The sequence below is a fragment of the Mucor velutinosus genome (assembly GCF_035048745.1).
Source record: "Mucor velutinosus strain NIH1002 chromosome Unknown tig00000041, whole genome shotgun sequence".
In the NCBI taxonomy this organism is placed as follows: Eukaryota; Fungi; Mucoromycota; class Mucoromycetes; order Mucorales; family Mucoraceae; genus Mucor; species Mucor velutinosus.
This window is the reverse complement of record NW_027041905.1, coordinates 1,522,697-1,544,713: the sequence shown is the minus strand read 5'-3', so window position 1 is coordinate 1,544,713 and position 22,017 is coordinate 1,522,697. Positions and strand designations below refer to the sequence as shown.

At 38.8% G+C, this 22,017-nt stretch overlaps 3 protein-coding genes across 3 annotated transcripts; 1 reads left to right on the top strand and 2 right to left on the bottom strand.

Moving 5' to 3' along the window:
* Positions 1–7,325: 7,325 nt before the first annotated feature.
* On the bottom strand, positions 7,326–12,482 carry ATC70_000674 (uncharacterized protein; the record flags this gene model as incomplete). Its single annotated transcript, XM_064820085.1, has 1 exon — positions 7,326–12,482. The coding sequence occupies one exon, from the start codon at positions 12,480–12,482 to the stop codon at positions 7,326–7,328; it is 5,157 nt and encodes a 1,718-aa protein (XP_064684005.1).
* A 3,419-nt stretch (positions 12,483–15,901) lies between these two features.
* Positions 15,902–18,917, top strand: SNQ2_1 (ATP-binding cassette transporter snq2; the record flags this gene model as incomplete). Its single annotated transcript, XM_064820084.1, has 8 exons — positions 15,902–15,920; positions 15,969–15,990; positions 16,052–16,790; positions 16,842–17,796; positions 17,869–18,035; positions 18,093–18,237; positions 18,297–18,764; positions 18,820–18,917. The coding sequence occupies 8 exons, from the start codon at positions 15,902–15,904 to the stop codon at positions 18,915–18,917; spliced, it is 2,613 nt and encodes an 870-aa protein (XP_064684004.1).
* A 345-nt stretch (positions 18,918–19,262) lies between these two features.
* Positions 19,263–21,825, bottom strand: ATC70_000672 (uncharacterized protein; the record flags this gene model as incomplete). The annotated part of the gene is made up of 3 exons (XM_064820083.1): positions 19,263–20,746; positions 20,804–21,095; positions 21,637–21,825. 3 exons carry the CDS (start codon positions 21,823–21,825, stop codon positions 19,263–19,265), a joined length of 1,965 nt encoding a protein of 654 aa, XP_064684003.1.
* Positions 21,826–22,017: the final 192 nt, after the last annotated feature.

Here is a 22,017-nt window from a genome sequence, read left to right as displayed (position 1 = left end):
GCATACGTCATTTAACTGTCTTTTTGCTACATTGTCGTACAATAGCAATAACATTTGTATATAAATACACACTGTCGAAATAAAATGATTTTAAAGTGTGATTTTTCATTTGTTTGATTGTACCTTTTTAAGATGGAGTTGGCTTGCATACGTCTTACTCAATGTAGCACCGCTTTAAGCTACTGCAAGCACTTCTACTAATCGAGCGTGCCTTGATGCTTATTAAATTACCCGCCCTCTTCTGGGTTGTGCTATAAAGATATCTTTTCAGATGTAAAAGTATGTGCACGTTTATTTCTCTTTCGGAACAAATCCGGATTGTTTATCCGTTTAACCTTTTGGCTTTGAAAGAACATCTTTTATATGTTGAAACTGACTTGACGTGCTCTTTAACCCTCTCGATTACGGTATAGTTTTGTCGATGCGTAGACCTATTCGATGATATCGCGACAATGCTTCACATATCACTGCATATTCTGCTGTTCTTCAAGTAGCTGTTCTAGCTTCATCAAATCTCTACTGTCGTGCGGATACGATATTGCGATGCTAATTCGGAACAAGTGTGGAGGATAATGATACAACTCTAGGAAGTATAGAATTCAAATGAGAGCTCCGGCACCGCGTCAACTAAAATATGTTGATATACGTGTTATCATGTTACAACACTGTCTTATTAATATATTGGAACAAGAGACGTCTAAATAATAGCACAGAACCTAATGACTTCCACACAGTCGGTGTTTGTTTATAATGACAGATTTCAGGATTTTATGTAGGCGCAAGACATCTACCAGTGTCACTTTATAATACGATAGATTGCTTTAATCATGGTATAATTCTTATGGCAGTGACATCTAATATTCAAATAATTCGATAAATAGTACACCAAAACATTTTAACATCGTTTCATATATGTATGGGTAGCAGCCCTTCAGCACATACACAATCACAATTAATAGTTTAAACATCTATACTGAATAAGTCAAATAAGTTCCTGGACGTTTAACTAGATGTAGCTTCTATTTTCATTTTATTGTAGTCAAAGGCAATCTATTAAATGACTGATGTTATACTACACGCAGCTCCTTTTACAAATCAGATAATGAAACTGCTATTTTTGGGACTTAAAGTACATAACAGATTGCATTATTGTACTGTATAACCTTACTCATATTATTGAGCCATAGGACATTATTTCTATTCCTCATCTGGCATTGTGGACAAGCTACATAGCATCGCTTATATATGTTATATTATTTGATGCGCATTTCAATTCTTCCCTACCAAGTTACATGGTGGCTGATATAACAGCTCTATTATTTGGAATCGCTTGACAACATTTTTGTTGGAAGATCGTCAAATACAAAATTTTAACGAAAATTATAATAAAGGAAACATATATTTGGGACTATAAATCTATATATCATAATAAATTGCAATTATAGCTTTCAATGGTTTTTGTTTTATCTAAACGCCATGCGTCTTTCAGGATATACGATAAAAAATATCCTGATACAAAATTATCAAAATCGGCCTGTGATAGCAAAGAAAAAATCATCACCAAATTTTTTGGTCAGGAAAAGATTGTCAATATATCATGATAGAGTCATGCCAGAGCTTCAGGCAATAGCTCATTCGATAGGAAATTTTTTGGTCTACAATGTTTAGTAATGCTTAACAAAATGTTTTGATGACAGATACTGATTAATCTTTAGAAAACATCTTTAGAAAACAGTCAAAAAATTGCAAAAATATCCCATCAAATATCAGTTGAGCAATGTACACCAGAGACTTGAAATAAATACCATTGTACTCTCCTTTGAATTCTCTACAAGTTTCATATAAGTTTGAAGGAGTAGTTACTATCAAGAAATGCGTAACTTTAAGGTCAATAGATTTTGGAATCCCATGGATCATCACTCAGAACAATACAAATTGAAGCTTCGTTCAACCATCGCATATGCAGGCCACACATGTATGAATTTGAGTGGGTATTTTAAGAATCGGAGCGCACAAAATGGGCCATTTCTGTTTAGGATATAGATCATCTTTGAGAGGCAAATGTATTATACGTTGTATATTAAAGGATGTAAAGAAACAGCCACTTAAACGCAACTTGCTTGAAAACCAGAGTGCATCAACTATCACTCATTCAAATTTATGCTCTTTGAATTTACCAATAAAGCGCTCAAATGTACATTAACAACCATTTAAACATACTTGTGGAATACATCCACTATGATCTGCATTCCGACAGTTCATCCAGTTACCAGATTTAGATATAAAATGTATGTACACTGGATTAGATGATGTACGATATCGATTTATACTATAAGAAGATATGGACTTCAGATACGCTAGTACTATAAGATTCATACTATATAAGATATAGGCTATAGATGGCACCACGGACATGGATGGCACTATAGACTTATACTTGTATTCCGACATTGACTACGGATGTTTACCATATCTGGATAGGCACCAAGATTAATGCAATATGGGCTTGTTGCTTCAGATGTGCACTTCATGATCCACGCTATAAGACACATGCTTATATCCGTGATACTAGCTACAGATACTTTATGTACTACAGACTTGTACTATATATGAGACATGCTATAGACATGCATACGATATGCTATAGACATGCCATATATCCAGATACATGCTAAAGATGTATGCTTAGCGATATACACTCAGATATGTACTATTAATATAGACTAAGAAGACTGTACCTATCGGATACATGCTACTAGATCGATATTAATTATCCTTATAGAAAGGAGAGATCAGGGTGCTTTGGATGAGAGTCTAATTATTCATCTAGGCAAAGCTAAATCATGATTAGCTTGCTGGAGTTGTCTTTTAGCATGATTAGACATTAGTTAATCTGAGTTGATTTGTTTGTCAATCTAATTAATAGAACTTTTATCCATTGCTATAGTATATAAGAGGGATCATCTACCTGGCCAGTAGTAGAGATACTTCAGTTGTTTACTTTACAACTGTCAGTTTGATAATAAAACATACCTTTATCAAGTTGACTTCATTGTTTTTTATTCTTTTTTTTCTGTGGATTTTAGTCTATCAAGCCTCAAATTCCACATCCCCCATTGTGCTGACACCGAATCAGCCTGTCCGGTTTCAGCCATTTCTCTTTAAATATGGGTGTTTAACATTGTGGATAGACTTTAGACCTACTTTTATGGCTAGATGTGGCGTCTCTCTTGTGGACAACATATAAAAGTGTCCTACTAACCTGTTGAGCATCTAATTCAATCCGAGCAGGCCATTAACTTCAAATTTGAATAATATTATTGACATTCCAGTATCAAGATTAGTGTAATCGCACATTCCAAAAAGCAATATCTGAGCCTTGGAACTGGAATAAAAGCGTCCATTACTTGAAAATTCAGTCCTGTACAATGTAGAACATCTGGTTTATTAGACATAAGCGTAATTTACTTACTCTTCTGGCAACGCAACCCACTACGCCGTCGTTTTAGCTCGAATTCTGTTCAAATCTAGCCATTTTCAAGCACGAATAGCTCATGCAACAAAGCGTTTTGAGCGCTTGGAATAGCACCACACGCCTCCTCTTGGCCACGCTTTACTTCCTAATGCCTTATCTCAATTTTTTTTGGGTCGTTACAAATTTATGAAAATCATCGTTTTTCCATGAGTATTAGCAAGGGAAAATTCTTGAAAATCAAACGATCGCGTTTTTCACGTCAAAAGTGAAGACTTTTCCTATGATACATATTGAATCAAATTGACCGTAAAGATGAAATGCAACATTGGAAATTCTTTCTATGAGACTTTCATATGCTAAATTCTGACATATTCACAGAAAGCCTGTTTTCATATTTTTGGAAATTTCTCATTATTTTTGGTGTGAAAACTGAAAGTAATTAGCACCATTCGATGTGACTTCTTTAGTCCTCTAGAGATGTATTAGAAAGTTGGGTGTTATAACGAGAATTTTTATAGTCAAATTTGGTAAAAACGTTTAAAAGATGCGAGATCAAGTCAAGTTTGAACACGAAAATACCACTGCACAATTTCAAATTAAATTGCCGCAATTACTGCTGCTACGGTACAAATCTGAGACCAAATCTACTAGCCGTGACGTCGGATAGGACGCCCTCTCATTCTTCCATGCCCCCGTTTTTTTTTCTCTTTTTGCAAAACGCGTTTAGCATCAAACCGTGGTGGTTTTGGAACCTTTTTGATTGATAATAACAATCTAGCTTGTGATAACACGGCATTGTACTGTTAGAAGTACTTGATACTGCTTCTTTGAAGTGAAATATATCAGGTGCCATTCGATAACGAGCACTGGAAGGCGTAGAATTATTACTAACTGAATTTGTTTATTAGGTTTCGGTAACTCTTTTGTCTGCTTGACGTGGGTGGTGTTACTGCCATTACTTTTCTGCTATCTCTGCTGCCTGCTTCTTTGGTCTATCATGCTTAGTGGCTGCTTCTTTAGTCTCTATCTTTGGTGGTTGCTTCTTTAGTTTTTGCCTGGTCTCTGGTGTCGTTCGTTCTTCGGTTTTCTGCAGTGTTGCTGCTGGTGTTGCTGCTGGTGTTGCTGCTGGTATTGTTGCGGCTGCTAATTTGGCCTTTCCAGGTCTACTGTCTTTGGTGCATGCTCGTTCTCTGGTCTGTCTCTGATGATTGCCTATACTCTTCAGGTCTATCCGTGGCTGTGATAAGTAGTAACTTCTTTGGTCTTGGTCTGGTCTCTAATGTCGTTCGTTCTTTGGTTTTTCTATGGTGCTGGTGTTGCTGCTGCTGCTAATCTAGTCGTTCCTGGTCTACTGTCTTTGTTGTATGCTCGTTCTGTGGTCTATATCCGATGATTGTGCATCTTCTGGTCTATATGTAGCTGTGGTAAGTGGTAAGTATCTTTTTTCTTCTGGTGGCGATAATATAATACTTCTTTGAACGTTTGTGTTATTGCTTGCTTTATCGTGATAATGCATTCATCATGTTTGCCTTGTTGCGCTTACTTCTTCTTTTTCTTCTGTTGGTAGTGTTTCCTCTGTAGCTTTACATGAAACAACACTAGTCATTATGTCGTACTGCAAAATTATAATACCACTGTTGCTTTTGCAGTTATGCGTATTTGTGCCATATTGCTTTACATCCGACTATTACTACCATCCACGTTGCTCATGTATGCATTTTTATTGCATCAAGAACAAGTTTTTTAAACATCCTTGATGTTGTGTTTGTTATGCTTTTCCTTGACTCGCTTCATGTGAGTGTCTCTTTTTTTTTGCCTACATACTACTATACTTTTATAGTATTATGTTCATTTGTTCCTTTGACTATGTTTCTTTGAAGCATACCTTTTTTACGTTGTGTGGATGTGCCTATCCCTGAAGCTCAACAAGACTCTATCCGAGGCTAGGAGGTAGATAGGCTGCCTCCACTTGGTTATTGCTACTTACTTTAGTGATGATTGAGGGTCTCAATGCCAGTATTTAAAGCTAGGTGGTGTAAGTAAGGCATGCTCTAGCACCTGGGGGAAGTTTGATGATAGCAGCGGCTATATTGCTATTATAGCGGCGCTTAAAATTTTGCCTCACATCAAAACAGGGGGAAACCCTCGCAAAAATTTTTTTAGGTCAGCGGAGTTTTCAGACAATCTGATTGGCTCAAAGGTTCAGGAACCGAAGGATTTCAGCTAGTTGATTTTCTGTTGAGCTGTCATTTATAATGAGTATATGTTTATAATAAAAGGGTATCTAAATAGATACAATTTAAGTTCTTTATTCAAAAAAAGTAAGACAAGATGCAATTATTCGATCTGGCATCTATCACACAGTTTTATGCGAGGAATATTCTTTGTAATGAAATAGCCACCCAAACGCAACTTAATTGAAAACCAAAGTTCATCAAATAGCACTCATTCAAATTCATGCTATTTGGATCTATTAATGAAAGCGCTCAAATGTACATCAAAAACCCATTTAAAAATACTAAAGTAAAAATACACGCTTATATCGCACATCGTGTGAATGAATCACTCCTGATCACAGTGTATTCAATCACACCCATGATGGTCGTAGTAGGTGATGGTATCTTTATCCAAATAGAATTAAATCAATAACAAGCATATTCAAATATGACAACTATGCCCTGCTGCCATAGTTGCACAATATCCCAGATAAAGGATTCCATGCTTCAATAACAAACATCACACTTTAAACCATCAAGGTTACATTAAATCATGCTATGACGATAGCTCACCCAAGCCCATCAAGGTTACTCAAATCGACCCTTATGGCCAGTGCTCCTGCATTGATTACCACTTTAAATCAAACATCAACAACATTTGCCAGATATCGCAATAGCAGCACCTATTGCTCTCTATCATCACTAATCCTACAAGCCAGATGCAAATGTATAAATACTCTTCTTTTTTTTACTCAATTCCAGGATCTTCAGTGCAGTGAAATCAGGTTTAATGGATTTCACAAAAAAAATAAAGCAAAGGTAAAATACAATAGAAATCAACTGTATTTTATTTTGTGTATAAAATGAACTGAAGATCCTGGAATTGAGTAAAAAAAAGAAGAGTATTTATACATTTGCATCTGGCTTGTAGGATTAGTGATGATAGAGAGCAATAGGTGCTGCTATTGCGATATCTGGCAAATGTTGTTGATGTTTGATTTAAAGTGGTAGTCAATGCAGGAGCACTGGCCATAAGGGTCGATTTGAGTAACCTTGCTGGGCTTGGGTGAGCTATCGTCATAGCATGATTTAATGTAACCTTGATGGTTTAAAGTATGATGTTTGTTATTGAAGCATGGAATCCTTTATCTGGGATATTGTGCAACTATGGCAGCAGGGCATAGTTGTCATATTTGAATATGCTTGTTATTGATTTAATTCTATTTGGATAAAGATACCATCACCTATTACGACCATCATGGGTGTGATTGAATACACTGTGATCAGGAGTGATTCATTCACACGATGTGCGATATAAGCGTGCATCTTTACTTTAGTATTTTTAAATGGGTTTTTGATGTACATTTGAGCGCTTTCATTAATAGATCCAAATAGCATGAATTTGAATGAGTGCTATTTGATGAACTTTGGTTTTCAATTAAGTTGCGTTTGGGTGGCTATTTCATTACATTGCCCCCAGCTAAACTTTTTGTGGGGAAAAAGTTGACAGAGATATGAATTTAGACGACCAAAAGTGATTTGATTGGAACATGTAGAAGGAAGGAAGACATAGATATAAGCAAGAGCAGAGAAACAAGTGCCGAAGGCAGTGGAGGAAGGAAAGCTGGAAGCTACTAATGTTTGCGGCGAGTGTTTTCGCGGCTTGTGTGATCAGTGCCTGCTTTTCGCTTGTTACCAGCCTGTTTTGAGGGGCGTTTGTTTGTAGGTAGTGGTGCATGTCTTTGATGTTGCAGTTCCTTGTTGAGCTTGACCTTTTCCCAGTATTTTTTGATTGGAATGGGAGAGGAGAACAGATCAGCTGTAATGTATTCATTTTCACGTTCAGAATAACCAGCCCATTTAACTAGGTATTCGATCTCATCATCATCGCGGTAGCGATGATCGCGAATGTCCTCAACTTCAAAGATTTCGTCTTCAATGGTAGTTTCATCAATGTTGACAGGTTTGAGTTCAGAAGGAGTATATTCACGATGCATGAGAGAATTGGTTTCGTCTTTTAGAATGTAATTGCCAGCTTGGGTACGCTTGACAACGAAATATGGGCCAGCATAGAGAGGCGCGAGTTTGGATGAACGACCTTCTTCAAGGCGGACCATGACAGGAGAGTCAAAGGCTAGTTCAGGTAGGATGTATCGACGTTTATCCATACGCTTATTGTATTCCTCAGCAAGCCGTTGTGTACGCTCTTGGAGAGCAGGAAACACGATGGTATTCATGTGTTCGATACGCTGTTGGAGCTCTTGAATGGATAGTGCAGGACGTCCATTGAGGTTGAGTTTATTTGGATTGGGATTGACGTTAACTTGACGAGCAAACATGAGACTGAATGGGGTACTGGCAGTACGCTCTTTGACTTTCATGTTGAGTGCAAGTTGGACGATGGGTACGCGATCATCCCAGTTATGCGTGTCATTACCACACATTTTGCGTAGCGTATGCTCGAATTGTTTGATAGCGTTCTCAGCACTACCATTGGATTGTTTGTAGTAAGGAAGAGAATGTCGCTGCTTGATGCCAAGCGTTTTTGTGAAGTGATCCATGAGATTGGATTTAAATTCCTTGCCGTTGTCAGCTTGTTGGATGCTAACAGCAACACCATAGTCACCATAGATGGATAGTATGGCTTGAGCGACTGTAGCGCCATTTTTGTTAGGAATTGGACGAGCTATAATGTAGCGAGTACAGAGATCAATCACAACCAGCACATAAACATTTCCCTTATCGGTGATCGACATAGGACCTAAGATATCCATAGCAATGTGATCAAAGGCGTCAAAGCTGACGATGCTTTTAGCAGGGTTGAAACCTCGACGAGCGACGTTGTGCTTTGCACATTCAGGACATGCTTTCAGTATTTCCTTGCAATCAGCGTAGATGGTGTTCCAATGTAAACCCAAATACGTGTGGATATGTTGAACCACAGACTCAATGCCAAAATGGCCTATTTTATGTGCATCTTTGATGATTTGAGCCCGATCTGCTTCTGGAGGAGCAATGTAATCCGTTGTAGAATTCTGGAATTCTTTGCCATTTAGTTTCACAGCAAGTACGTTGAGATTGCGGTCCTGAGAATAGACTGTGCGTTGACGGTTTACTTCAATCTTTTTGTTGGTGTCCCTTTTGATCAGAATGAGCTTATGCAGTTTTCTCATCTGTCGATCATTTTCATCTTCCAGCCATTTGTCTTCATCAATTATTGGATATACCCTTGAAAGAGCATCACAGAGAACATTTTCAATGCCTTTCACATGTGAAATTGTGAAGTGAAATTCTCCCAAGATTTCCAAGTAGCTCTGGAGCGTACTGTTTAGTGAAGTAGATGTGAACATGTAGGTCAATGCCAAATGATCGGTCAGGACCTCGATATCATTATGACCCCACAGTAGCGATCTAAATTTGATGAATCCAAAGACAACAGCGGCACACTCTCTACGGTTTGTAGACCAGTTGCGCTCAGCTGAATTGAGAGATCTGCTTACAAATGCAATGTGCTTGATTCTACCCAGTTTATCCTTTTGATAAAGACAGGCAGCGATGCCATAGAGACTAGCATCGCATTGGAGGAACATTTTGTCGTCCAACACTGGAGCATGCAGTATTTGGTTTGAGAGCAGTATTTGCTTGATGGTATTGAACCGATCAGTATGCAATTGTGTCCAATTCTTTTTTACGTCACTGTCATTTCGAAGACTATCGATGGGCTCAGCAACCTTGGACAGCATGGGACAAAAGTTTCGCAGATGGGAAACGACACCCATAAGCGAGCGAACTTTTTTTGCAGTTTTGGGAATGGGCCATTCGTCTATGTCAGATAAACGACGCATATCAATCTTTTGTATGCCAGGTCCAACCACAAAGCCTAGTAAAAAGACTGATGTCTGGAACCATGAACATTTTTTCACATTGATGCGCAGGTTGACGGATGTCAAGCGATTAACGGCAAGATTGATAAGCTTGATGTGGCTTTTCTCACAGATACTATGCAGGACACAGTCATCTATGTAGTGTTCGATGCCACCCCATACTTTGGTTGGATCAACTTGGGAAGGATCCATGTTCTTTTCCATTTCGAATTTCAGTTCGTCGGATAAACCAGTGAATAAAATTGACATGCATTTTACGAACAGAGAGCTCATAAATTTTAGGCCAAAAGGGGCCCTACACCATCTGTAAAAAATGCCATTATGCGAGAATATAAGGGCGTTGCGAGATGCTTCATGCACACCATACGAATAGTATGCTTGGTGTAAGTCAATTTTACTTATTATGCGTGCGCTAGAAGACACTCGTTCAAAGATTTCGTGAATCTTGGGAACCGCATAATTTTCATGGTAATTGTCATCAATGGACGCATTGATGCGACGAAGATCACAACACACTCTCAATTTGGTGGGTTGATCGTTCTCATCCTTCTTTGTCACCGTAATCAGAGGTGAATGGAACACTGATGAGGGTTTGCAGCGTTCAACAATCTTATTTTGAAGCCATTCTTTGATTTGTTTGTCAATCTCGGCATGCGAGTTGATGGATAATGGATACTGGCGAATGAAGCAATCCTTGGGATTGGATATAGGAACATGCACTACACTTTCAGGCATGGAACATACTGCGTCAGCAGGGATGTTCTTGTTGGCATTCAGAGATTGTTCGATCTGTTGTAGAAGGATGTGACGTTCCTGAGAAGTACCATAATCAGCATTTTCTGGATTATAGACGTTTTCAGTGTCATAGTTTATATTCTTGAATTGAGCAATTTCGTTTTCGGTGTCAGGAAAGCAATGAGCTACTCCACTAAGATAGATGTTGAGGCGAGGCAAGATGTCGACTCCTAGGAGTACATCAAACTCTTCATCCATGGAATCATTGAAGTCAATGATTTCAAAGGAATGTTCAAATGTGATTCCATTCATGTAAGTTACTTTGATGGGTTCGGTGCTTCCAATGCGTTCAGCTTTAGATGCACTACCATCTTTGTTCATGCCCAAAAAGGTTAAATAACCACCCAATGCTTTGACATTTTTGATAGTAGAGAATTTTTTATTCAAAACGGATTTGTTAATGATGCTAACATCTGAGCCAGGATCCACCTTTCCGATGATTCTAATGTCATTGAGAAGCAATGGTGTTATTAAATTGAAAGTGTTTTTGTTTGATGTGGAAGACTTACATTCTTTGTCTTCCATAGCCTCGCGGAAGAGGTCACTTTCGCTGGACCCGGAGTCCTTTTGCTTTCCTTTGCCATTACGGGAATGACGCTTTTGTTTCTGACTACTGGAGCCAGTTGTATAGGGTCGATGACCACTATTTTCTCTTCTCACGCTCAACACCTTGAACGAACCCTTCATAGCTTGGTACTCAGTGCAAGAGTGACCGTGGAACCAAGTTTTGCCACACCACTTGCAGAAAGTGTTTCCGCTGGCTTTCTTGGGTACGTTTGCCTTTTCAACTACACGTCTTGATGAAGAACCACCTTTGTTCAGACGACAGTCCTTCTCGTGATGTCTGGCCTGAGAGCCTCCATGGTTTGAGCAGTAGTAACGAGGAGCAGAAGAAGAAGCAGCAGCAGAGGAAGAGAATCCAGATGAACCGGATGAAGAGGACGAAGCACGAGAACCACCATGTCGCTTTGCGTTGACAAACGAAACAGGACACTTTTGACTGTTGAGGACGTTCATGGCACAGGTGACAATCTGACTGGCGGTGAAGTTAGAACACCCAGGGAAGTGAACACCGAGAACAGCGTTGATTTGGATCTGCCATTCATTGGGGAAGCCGAGCAAGAATGTATCGCCAAGAGTGGTATCTTCAGATGAGTAGCCTGCCTCCATCATAGCCCGAGCGAAACGGTTGTAGTACTCCTCCGTAGTTTCTCCAGATCGCATGGTAGCGGTTTGAACTTCACGACGAGCATCCAAGCGTAGAGCAGCATTACTGAACTTGGACGTGAATTTTTCCTTAGCCATGGACCACGACTTTGCTGTCAGCAGGTCTTGATTCAACCAGAGATCAAGGTCGTGTGGAATCGTGAGTGGAATGTATCGCCGCCATACATTTTCGACAGCCTTGCCTGAAGACGAAATTACCTTCTCAAAGGAGCGCAGAAAATGGTGAATCGAATCATAGGAGATTTCGTTGGGAAAGTACTTGGTGGCATGCGAACGAAGTTGGAATTTAGGTAGGTCTTGCTTGGACAATGAGATGCCCTCATTGTCACCAGTGAGTGATGCGGTGACATTAGATTCGGATAGCTTGGCTGAGTGTTTGACAGTGGAGATCAGACGATTCAGGTCCTCAATCTTGGATCGCATATCTTCAATATGCTTTTGACTGTGCTCATTGTTCATATCAGTTCCCTCGACCATGTCCAGCAACAGACGTACAAACGAATCCCGACGCCAGACCAATTTCTTGATGGAATTCAACGTGCTAGAACCAGCAGCAGAGGAGGATGCATTACCTGATGAACATGATGTCGACGCAGACAAATGAGAAGTAACTTGAGATGAGGATTCACCACCATCATTGGGAGCATGGTTAGCCAAAGCAGGAACAGGAGAGGATCGCAATGGCATAGCATCCATCATGGCAATATCCTCTTGATGGTTTGAAGGTTGAGGTTGTTGTCCGACATCAGTACCTTGATCCAAGTGGATGGCCTGGACTTGCTGCCTAGTGTGCTCAATGGTATCGTCACCAGGTTGACGTTGAGCAGGAGAATCTTGAGCAGAGGGGACAGAAGGAGAGCCAGAGTTGTTGGTATTGTCAGACATTGTGATAAGGTTTGTTTAATAAAATATAGTTTGAATATTGTAAAAAATGCAGTGAAATCAGGTTTAATGGATTTCACAAAAAAAATAAAGCAAAGGTAAAATACAATAGAAATCAACTGTATTTTATTTTGTGTATAAAATGAACTGAAGATCCTGGAATTGAGTAAAAAAAAGAAGAGTATTTATACATTTGCATCTGGCTTGTAGGATTAGTGATGATAGAGAGCAATAGGTGCTGCTATTGCGATATCTGGCAAATGTTGTTGATGTTTGATTTAAAGTGGTAGTCAATGCAGGAGCACTGGCCATAAGGGTCGATTTGAGTAACCTTGCTGGGCTTGGGTGAGCTATCGTCATAGCATGATTTAATGTAACCTTGATGGTTTAAAGTATGATGTTTGTTATTGAAGCATGGAATCCTTTATCTGGGATATTGTGCAACTATGGCAGCAGGGCATAGTTGTCATATTTGAATATGCTTGTTATTGATTTAATTCTATTTGGATAAAGATACCATCACCTATTACGACCATCATGGGTGTGATTGAATACACTGTGATCAGGAGTGATTCATTCACACGATGTGCGATATAAGCGTGCATCTTTACTTTAGTATTTTTAAATGGGTTTTTGATGTACATTTGAGCGCTTTCATTAATAGATCCAAATAGCATGAATTTGAATGAGTGCTATTTGATGAACTTTGGTTTTCAATTAAGTTGCGTTTGGGTGGCTATTTCATTACATTCAGTTCATTTTATACACAAAATAAAATACAGTTGATTTCTATTGTATTTTACCTTTGCTTTATTTTTTTTGTGAAATCTATTTAAACCTGATTTCACTGCATTCTTTAATAAATACACTATGTGAGAAAAGCCATATAGGTACAGTAGTACTCTAGGTACCAGGTCCTCCCAATGCCGTATACCTTCTTGCCAAACATAGGTCGTGTATGATTGATTTCCAGCATGTTTTAGTTTCATGGTCTGCTACCTTCTACCCCATATTACATTTTGTATGTATAAAAAACGTGTTTCCGAAAAACTGTTTCCACTTTGAGGATTTGGATCATCCAAAATCAGACTTTGAAATATTAATGCTTGAGTTCCGAAAGTAGCATAATTCTATAGCAGTTTTTAATAACGAAAAAAATGCTGGTGTAAAATTTTAGATTGGATGGGTTTGATGCTAAGAAATAGATGATTATCGAAATAACCCAATTTTGAGTAATGAGCTTCATATAAGAACTACTTGTTAATTATTACGAGTGATTACCAGTGACAGATCAATAGATGAAGTGGTATTGGGAAACGTTGCATTAGTAGATGTTTTCCTTTGAAAACCCCAAACAAAAGATAACAAACGAGCTTGTCTGAATACAACTGGTGGGAAAACTATTAAGAATCGTTCCTTTAGATAGATACGTGTTCAATTCTTCTGTAAAAACTTGCTATAAACTGAGAACAATGGTGATTACTTAAAATAATGCTTTGTTTTTACATTTTCACAACTTTCTTTACTTAATTTGCAGCATAATACGGCTTTTAAGGCCTCCTATCTTTATATATAAGCAAGTAACTGTCGAGATATAAGAAGAGGTTATAGGCCAGTAGTTAAGGCGTCTACTTAATAGTCCAAAGTTCTGAAATTCGATCTTGCGTAAATGGTATTTTTTTATTTAATTTGTTTAATGGCGAGAGATGTTAACATGTTTGACTTATTTTTTGTACTCTTTCAATCACTGGATGTCATAAAGCAGCTTGAAAGAAGAGAATTTTAATCTGTTATCTATTTTTATCCTTTTGTATACACTACCGCTACAGTCTACTCTAAACCAAGCAATTTCATTATCGTATCTTAGCAAATCTAACACCAAAACGACTGAGGTGAATAACCTTCAGTAGGGTGTGGCTCTTTCAAAGCAGCCAAATGTTGATGGACTACAATTAAAAAAGATTGAACTGTATGCTAGTTTTCTAATAAAACTAGTACATGAGTTCTGGTTGTTGCAGATGCAGATGCTGGAGTCATTGACTCAGTAAGTGAAGCTATGTTCAACTTGCTTAGATCGTGGATGCCTAACCTTATTGCACATTTCATGAGCATCAACTGTACTTGTACTACAGGAAACAAGTAGTTACCAAAACTACTGGCCAAAACAAATGGTTGGAAATTCTGGATCTAATTTAGCAATACGGAGAAATAGAGATCCAACAGCTTAATAGGTTTATATTTCATATGATGTCCCTTCAGAAGCATGTGAGAGTGCATTGCAATTGTAACTAATAAATTACATCATATATGCTTTATTCAGGCACACTAAAATCATCAGACAAAATTGCCTGTCTAAACCGCAACAATTAAGGAAAGTTTTAGTCCCTGTGAATATACAATGATGATTGGCATGTAAGAGTTAAACTCTAACCTTAATACATGGAATTTTGGCTTTGCTTCATAGGCCGGGACCACCGTGTACAGTGCTTATTTGAGAAAGCATATATGGTTATTATGTGTATCAATTTTAGTGGGAGCAAGAATGTGAGATTTTATTGACGCCATGAATCAAATCATAGAATGATGTTGTTAAGAAATTTTACATGTTAAAGCTAAATTTTTTGACGACTGATGATTTATAAACAGAGGTATTGGCATCATGTGCATACAACAAAGCTGTTTTGATTGTTTTATAGCATGGAGGGTATTTATGGTGCTGTCGAGATGAATCAGCAATCGAAATTATGATGTCCAAATTTGCCATTGTCTATGAAACAAAGAAATTTTATAAATATACACACCAGTGAAAATGGTCATAGGAAGTATCAAAATCACCTTATTCCATTTCATCACTTTGATATATGGATTTCCACATCGACATTCAAGCTTGCTGGGCATTTGAGTGTCAACGTTGTCTGCCATGTTGACTGTAAATCGTTCAAATAGCAATGCCCACATCTGTGCCTTAAATGTTGGTGTAATCTTGAAAGCTTATAAACGCTTGACATTCCAATTTCCGAGGAGATGCTTTTTGAGTAACCGCAATCTTAAAACTCTCGGAAGAGGAGCAGCAGCACTGTAAAATATATATATATATTTATATACCTATCAGAAACAAGCAGCTCCTGCAAAAGATGATATGATATTGCAGCTATAAACTATGGAAAAATGAGATTCTGCTTTTTGATCAAATTAAAACGTATCATTGCCACAATAATTCATAAGATGATTTATTATAACCAAAAACAACATCTTATCTGGTCAAAGATTTGTTTCTTTTTTTTGACTTTCCAAGCTCCGTATCACCTTAATAAACATTTCTATTTTTTTTTTTTTTTTTTTTTTTTCTTTTTCCTTTTCTTTCACTATATCCCATTCTACTTTAATTACACATATCCCAACTTATATCAACTTATACACACATGAATTGCGTTGAAACAGGTATGATTTAGCTCAAGTTTCTCTAAGCATTTGACTCATTCTATACAGACAATCTCTTTCTACATTCTCGGTAAAACAGACTAAATGTTGACGATAACCTTGATTTCCATATCCTAACCGCTGCCAAGTAGACTGGACAAGAATGACAGCGCAGACGAATTACTTAGACTAAGAAACAACAACCAAGGATTCTCGACGAGTTCATTATTATCCTCATTAGAGCCAATGACACTACATCAGGAATCGTTGCACTCTTTTCGGTTTTCAAGCCCCAATGCAACATCGTCTGGTTTAGCACTTGCTTTGTCAAAAGATGGTCAGCAAAGTGAAAATAACTATATTACACAAATCACATCCAGCCTCGAATTGATTGATATGCCAAACACTTTGCCAGAGACAACAACAATCAATGGATCTCTGACTCCCGTCACACCAGATGATCGAGAACCTATCAACAGTAGTAGCAATATCAAACGTTCTGCTTCGTTTAGTTGTCTGAAATCAGATCGCCGCCATAGAACATCGCTTGTTTCAAATACATTATACCCATCTACAAGCACAAGCACCCGTGCCACTCCTACCCCAAACACAGCAGCATCGTTGGCAGATCAGAACATATCTAGATATCTGCCACAGAATCAAGCAGTAATCACAACGCAGGATAATTGGAGAATTAGCCTGTCAAACCACATTGCAGCCATGATTCTATCTGGCTCCAAAAGAAACAACACGCAAGATTTCATAGGCAAGCACATTCTTGATTTTATAGATGTGAGTCATCGGCCATTGTTGCTTGAGAAAATTGTCAAAAGAAGAGATGATTATCAACATGTCAACATCAATGGTAGTGTTTTAATATGCGGTGATGTGGTAAGTGATAGCATGTGCTGTTCCCTTTTATTGTTTTCCAACACACTATAGATTCCAATCATCAAACAAGATGGTGCCAAGTCTTCTGCTTCACTCTGGTTGAAGGAAAAAAAGAGTGATAATGGATCCTCTATATTTATCTGGATCTTGGAGGAAGTATTTCAAAGCACCATCAAAATTCGATTAAGCGACAACAGTAGAATCGAATCCATTGACAATGAAGATGCAAATGAACTGCTCGGGTACTCCTCGACAGAACTCTCACAAAAGCCTATTCAGCAATTAGTTCCTCAATACAATGCAACCGATAAATTTTTCGGCTGTCGCACAAAGCTAAACGCCTATTTCCCTGTCATGATTGGACATACGGATCAACATACCATCCGTATCACCTCTATGCCAACACTCGCAGGTCTGGTGACAGTAGACTGTAAAAGTGGAGTCATTCAAAGTTGCAACACGGCCTTTTCAAAATACCTGTTCGGCTATCGAGACCTCAGCAATGTACCCCTTTCCAAGCTAATTCCTCAATACACAACATTGATCTACTGCCTGGAACGAGATGAATTACTGCTAGACGGGTACATTCTCAACAATACCATGTGCTGCGATATTCTGAGAGCTAATCTACCCCAGCAACAACAAAAAAAGACACAGCCTCCTGTTGTTATCTCGGCTGTGCATCGAGATGGCACTTGCTTTGATATCGATTTACAAATCAAGTTACTGGTCGACCGGCATGCATATGCTCTGTGGATCACATTTGATAGGGAAACCGTATTCCAGCATCAAGGTCACAAATCGAGTATTCATAAATTGCAACAACAGCAATTTGAAAGAGAAACTGCCAACCTTGCAGTGACCACGGCCAATTCCAGCTTCATTCGTTCAAAATCTGTAAATTTACCCACCAATTCGCGAAAGACGCTTTTGGATAGTCCCACCACAGCCACCAACACCAAAAATGTGATGGGTGAGAACGCTTCTCAGGAGAGACCTTCTTTGGGTAAAATCACTAGCTTCTCGAGACCTGCATTTACATCTGCCTTACCAAAAAATGCAACTACGGGTTCTGTAGGCTCAAATCCTCCTCCTGCTGCATCTAAAAGTATATGGCCTCGTATTGGTGAGTACTCTGCCCAGACGCTCAAGACATCCATCCAAGACTATGCAATTGTTGACGAATTGGGTCAAGGAGCCTATGGTTTAGTCAAGTTAGCGTACCTCAAAAGCGATCCTGAAAAGGTAAGGACTCTATTGCATTTTTGATTGTAAGTGCAGTATCAATAACCTGGTTTATAGAAACGAGTTGTAATCAAATATGTGATCAAGTCTCGTATTCTAGTAGATTGCTGGACGCGAGACCGTAAGCTCGGCTTGATCCCGGCTGAAATTCACGTATTGCACACGCTGAGGAAGATTCCCCACGTCAATTGTAGTGACATGTGTAAGTTTGAAATTGTTCTACTGCAATTATCACATGTCATTCTAACATTGAGATATTAGTGGACTACTTTGAAGACGATGACAACTACTATGTGGTCATGGACTTGTATGGTGCTGGCATGGATCTATTCGACTACATTGAGTACAAGGAAAGCGGGCTGACCGAATCAGAAATTCGATCCATCTTTCGTCAAGTAGTAGCTGCTGTCGGACATTTGCATGACCACCGCATAGTTCATCGCGATATCAAGGACGAAAATGTGATTTTGGATCTTAAAGGCGGTGTTCGCTTGATTGATTTTGGTAGTGCTGCTTACATGAAGGAAGGACGGCAATATGAAACTTTTGTGGGCACGTTGGACTATGCTGCACCGGAGATTCTAAAGGGCCAAACATACACAGGACCACCGCAAGACATTTGGGCATGCGGTACTCTGTTGTACACACTGATTTACAGAGAGAATCCATTTTACAACATCGATGAAATCATGGAACGAGAATTGAGAATCCCTTTTGTGTTATCACAGGGTAAGTTTTTATCTGTCGTGATGTAAAAGCAAAAACTAATTTTCTCCCGCTGCAGAATCTGTGGATCTGATAAGACATATGCTTGAAAGAGATGTTCAGAAAAGATTGACCATTCATCAAGTATTGGACCATCCTTGGTTCAAGATGAATTAATGCTTTTTTCCCCCCCCCCAAACTGCCCAGATCGAATTTGTAAATATAAGGTGTAGAATAAAAACCTGCTCATACCCATTTTGCTCATCTGATGACAAAGATATTAATCACCCTTTTATTGAATCAATTTGCTTAGCTTAAAAAAATTGTCATACAAATATTCTCAACACCGTAATCCCATTGCTCAGGTTGCTATGGTAACATGTTTCGAACGAAAAGAACAAGTTTATTTGTTTTGAATACAAGAAAAAAAAGTGTACAATGATATCAGAGGAAAGAGAAAATGTAAAATATGATGAAGTGGTAATATAATAAAGTAATGCAAAAGAGAGGAAAAGACAAAAGTTACTGCAAATAATGAGTAGGGCTCGGACTAATACTCATGGCCATCATTCCGGATGTCACATCCTCATCTTCTGTCTCCTCCTCATCTTCTTCGTCACTCTCGTCCTCCTCATCATCTTCTGCAATCCACTCGAAATAGATGTCATCTATGTACGTACGGCTACCATCCAGCTTGTAAGGATCAAATGGAAAGAATGTTTGCACAGTTTGTAACAAGCTAGCACTTCCTAATCCTGGAACAAACACTTCTCGGTTCTTTTCCAAAACAGGGTATACGTACATGAAATGAGTATTGCGTGACAATTTGGCAAATTGTCGAACAACCGCAGGCGCACACAGCTTGAGAGGATTGAACTTGCTCATCACCAAACGAGGCAAGTTACGCAGACCAACGCACCAAGTGCGAGACGCACCATTACCAAAGCCAGATTCTGGGTGTGTTAAATGGCGATGTTCTTCTGAGATCATATCTTCCTCCATATCCTCTTCAATTTGTAGATCATTGTCAATCACCAAATCTCTCCAACGGAAACAAAAGATATACATGGTAGCTTGCACAACTGCGTAAAAGACATCGTGCTTTGTACAGTCCAAACTCACCACTTGAGATTCGTATTGATCCACATAATTGTCACACCACACAGACAGGGTCAAGATCACCTTTTGGATCGTGCTAGGGTCCAGAAACTTGGCACGAGCAACGTAAGATTGGATGTAGGCAGCAGCAGCAACACGAGTAACGTTAGGCTTGAGGGGGTCAGTAATGTGCTGAATCAGATGCTCTAAAAAGTAGTCGCTATAGACATTGACATTCAGGGAACAAAAGTAGAACAGCAAGAACTGGGTGTATCTTGATTTCAGGGTCTTGAGAACAGCACGATCAAAGATGTCCACCAACGAGTAAAAAATTTCATTCTGCACATCCACCGAGGCTGACTGAGCGCATTTGGAGAAATACTGAAATGACAAATTCATCATGGCATCCAATTTGCGTACCATATTCTTGATTTGCTGAATGGAATCCTTGCGATCTGTGTCATCATGAGAGATTTGAGAGTCGATACTGGCATCATCCGACATGTCGCCTTCTCCATCATCGAAATCATCGTCGTCTACTTCATCTTCACTTTGCTCTGAACTGTAGTCGTCATCGAAATTCATGTCGTATACATCAAATTCAACGTCTTCGTCCATTTCGTCCAATTCAATCTGGATTTGAGCATCGATTTGCACCATTTGATCAATCACTAGGCCCAAAATCTGTTTGCGCAACATGGGAACGTATTCAGAGACATAGAGAATGTTCTTGATATAAGCAGCTTGTTCTGCAGAATTGAATCGCTTGTGAGGCATGAATCGAACCAAGCTTACAAACAAGGAGTTGGCGCCTGTAGGAATCAGTTGAAGTATGCATTGCAGAGCTTCGTGACAGCGATCGTATGATGTCGTACGTGTCACGGCGGTACCCTCGGGAAGATGAGCACCTATTAGTGTGTGATGGTCAGTAGGCTATTCTGGGATAGTGCTAATCCAACACTTACGATATCTGAACCCTTGGACAAGAGCATTCAAAATGGGCACAACATAAAATGCATGAGCCGAAACAAGATTCTCCAAGAAATCAATGTATGCGTTCACAAATGCTCTGTTGCGGAAACTCCAATCCACCATGAGGGCAGCCTCCACCAGTGTAGCGCAGGATTTATCCAACAGAGAGACGGATTGAGAGAGGACCACAATCCAAGTATATAATTTGAGTGTGGAGGGTGCTTCAGGACTTGAAGGGTCTCTGCCGAGGATTTCCACCAATTCATTGTAGCGAGTTGTGTTTCCCTATTGAAATAAAGAATTGTGTTAATCATGCTTGTCATTGACGATAGGCAACAATGATAATAGAGTAAAAAGGAGAACAAAGAAGAAATAGAGCTTCTGCTTGGTTTTTTTTTTTGCATAAGAGGGGGATTCACGAGCTGTTTTCTTTTTGCGCAATGGATGATGATCTTCCAACTACCGAACAATATGTGTTATTCCCCATATATGAAAAAAAAATTGGCTCTTTCTTCCCGTTTGTATTTTAATTCAGATATAATCAAAGTATATGGAAATAATGGATATTATATAGATACTTTCTGGACCCTTTAAAAGCGATTAGCAATTACCCGAACGTAGACAAATGTTGCATTGAATACGGGGACATGCCGCAGTAGTTGGCTTTTTTTTTTTTTAGTGTAAAAAAAAAAGTTGACCCAAAAAAAACATTGCCATTATCAACATTGACCCCATACGAGCCATCATTGATAGACGAAAAGCAGCATGAAACCACAATATGACTCAATCCCACATAGAATGAAAATCAAGTGATATAATAGTTTACCTGTTCTTTTTCTCGGAGAGCGCCCAATACAAATGTTTTCATGATGAGCTTCATGTTGTTCAGCTTTTCTTTACTGACATTTTCATTAGTTTCTTCCTTCTCGGCAACGAGGGGTATATTGGAATTCTTGGGAAATTCTGAGCTATCTTGTACTGCAGCAGAGTTCATGTTGGGAGATCGCACTGGCATAATGGGATGATATGTTGTGTATATAAGGAAGAACAAGATGAATGAATGTTTTATGTTTTTTTTTTTTTTTTTTTTTTTTGATGTAATGTCATAAACAGTCCATTTTTTAATGGTGGCTCATCTAGGCTACTATGCATTTGAATAAAGGAGTGATTGGGCATTTAAGCTTTCAACCGTAACACAGCTTGCTCT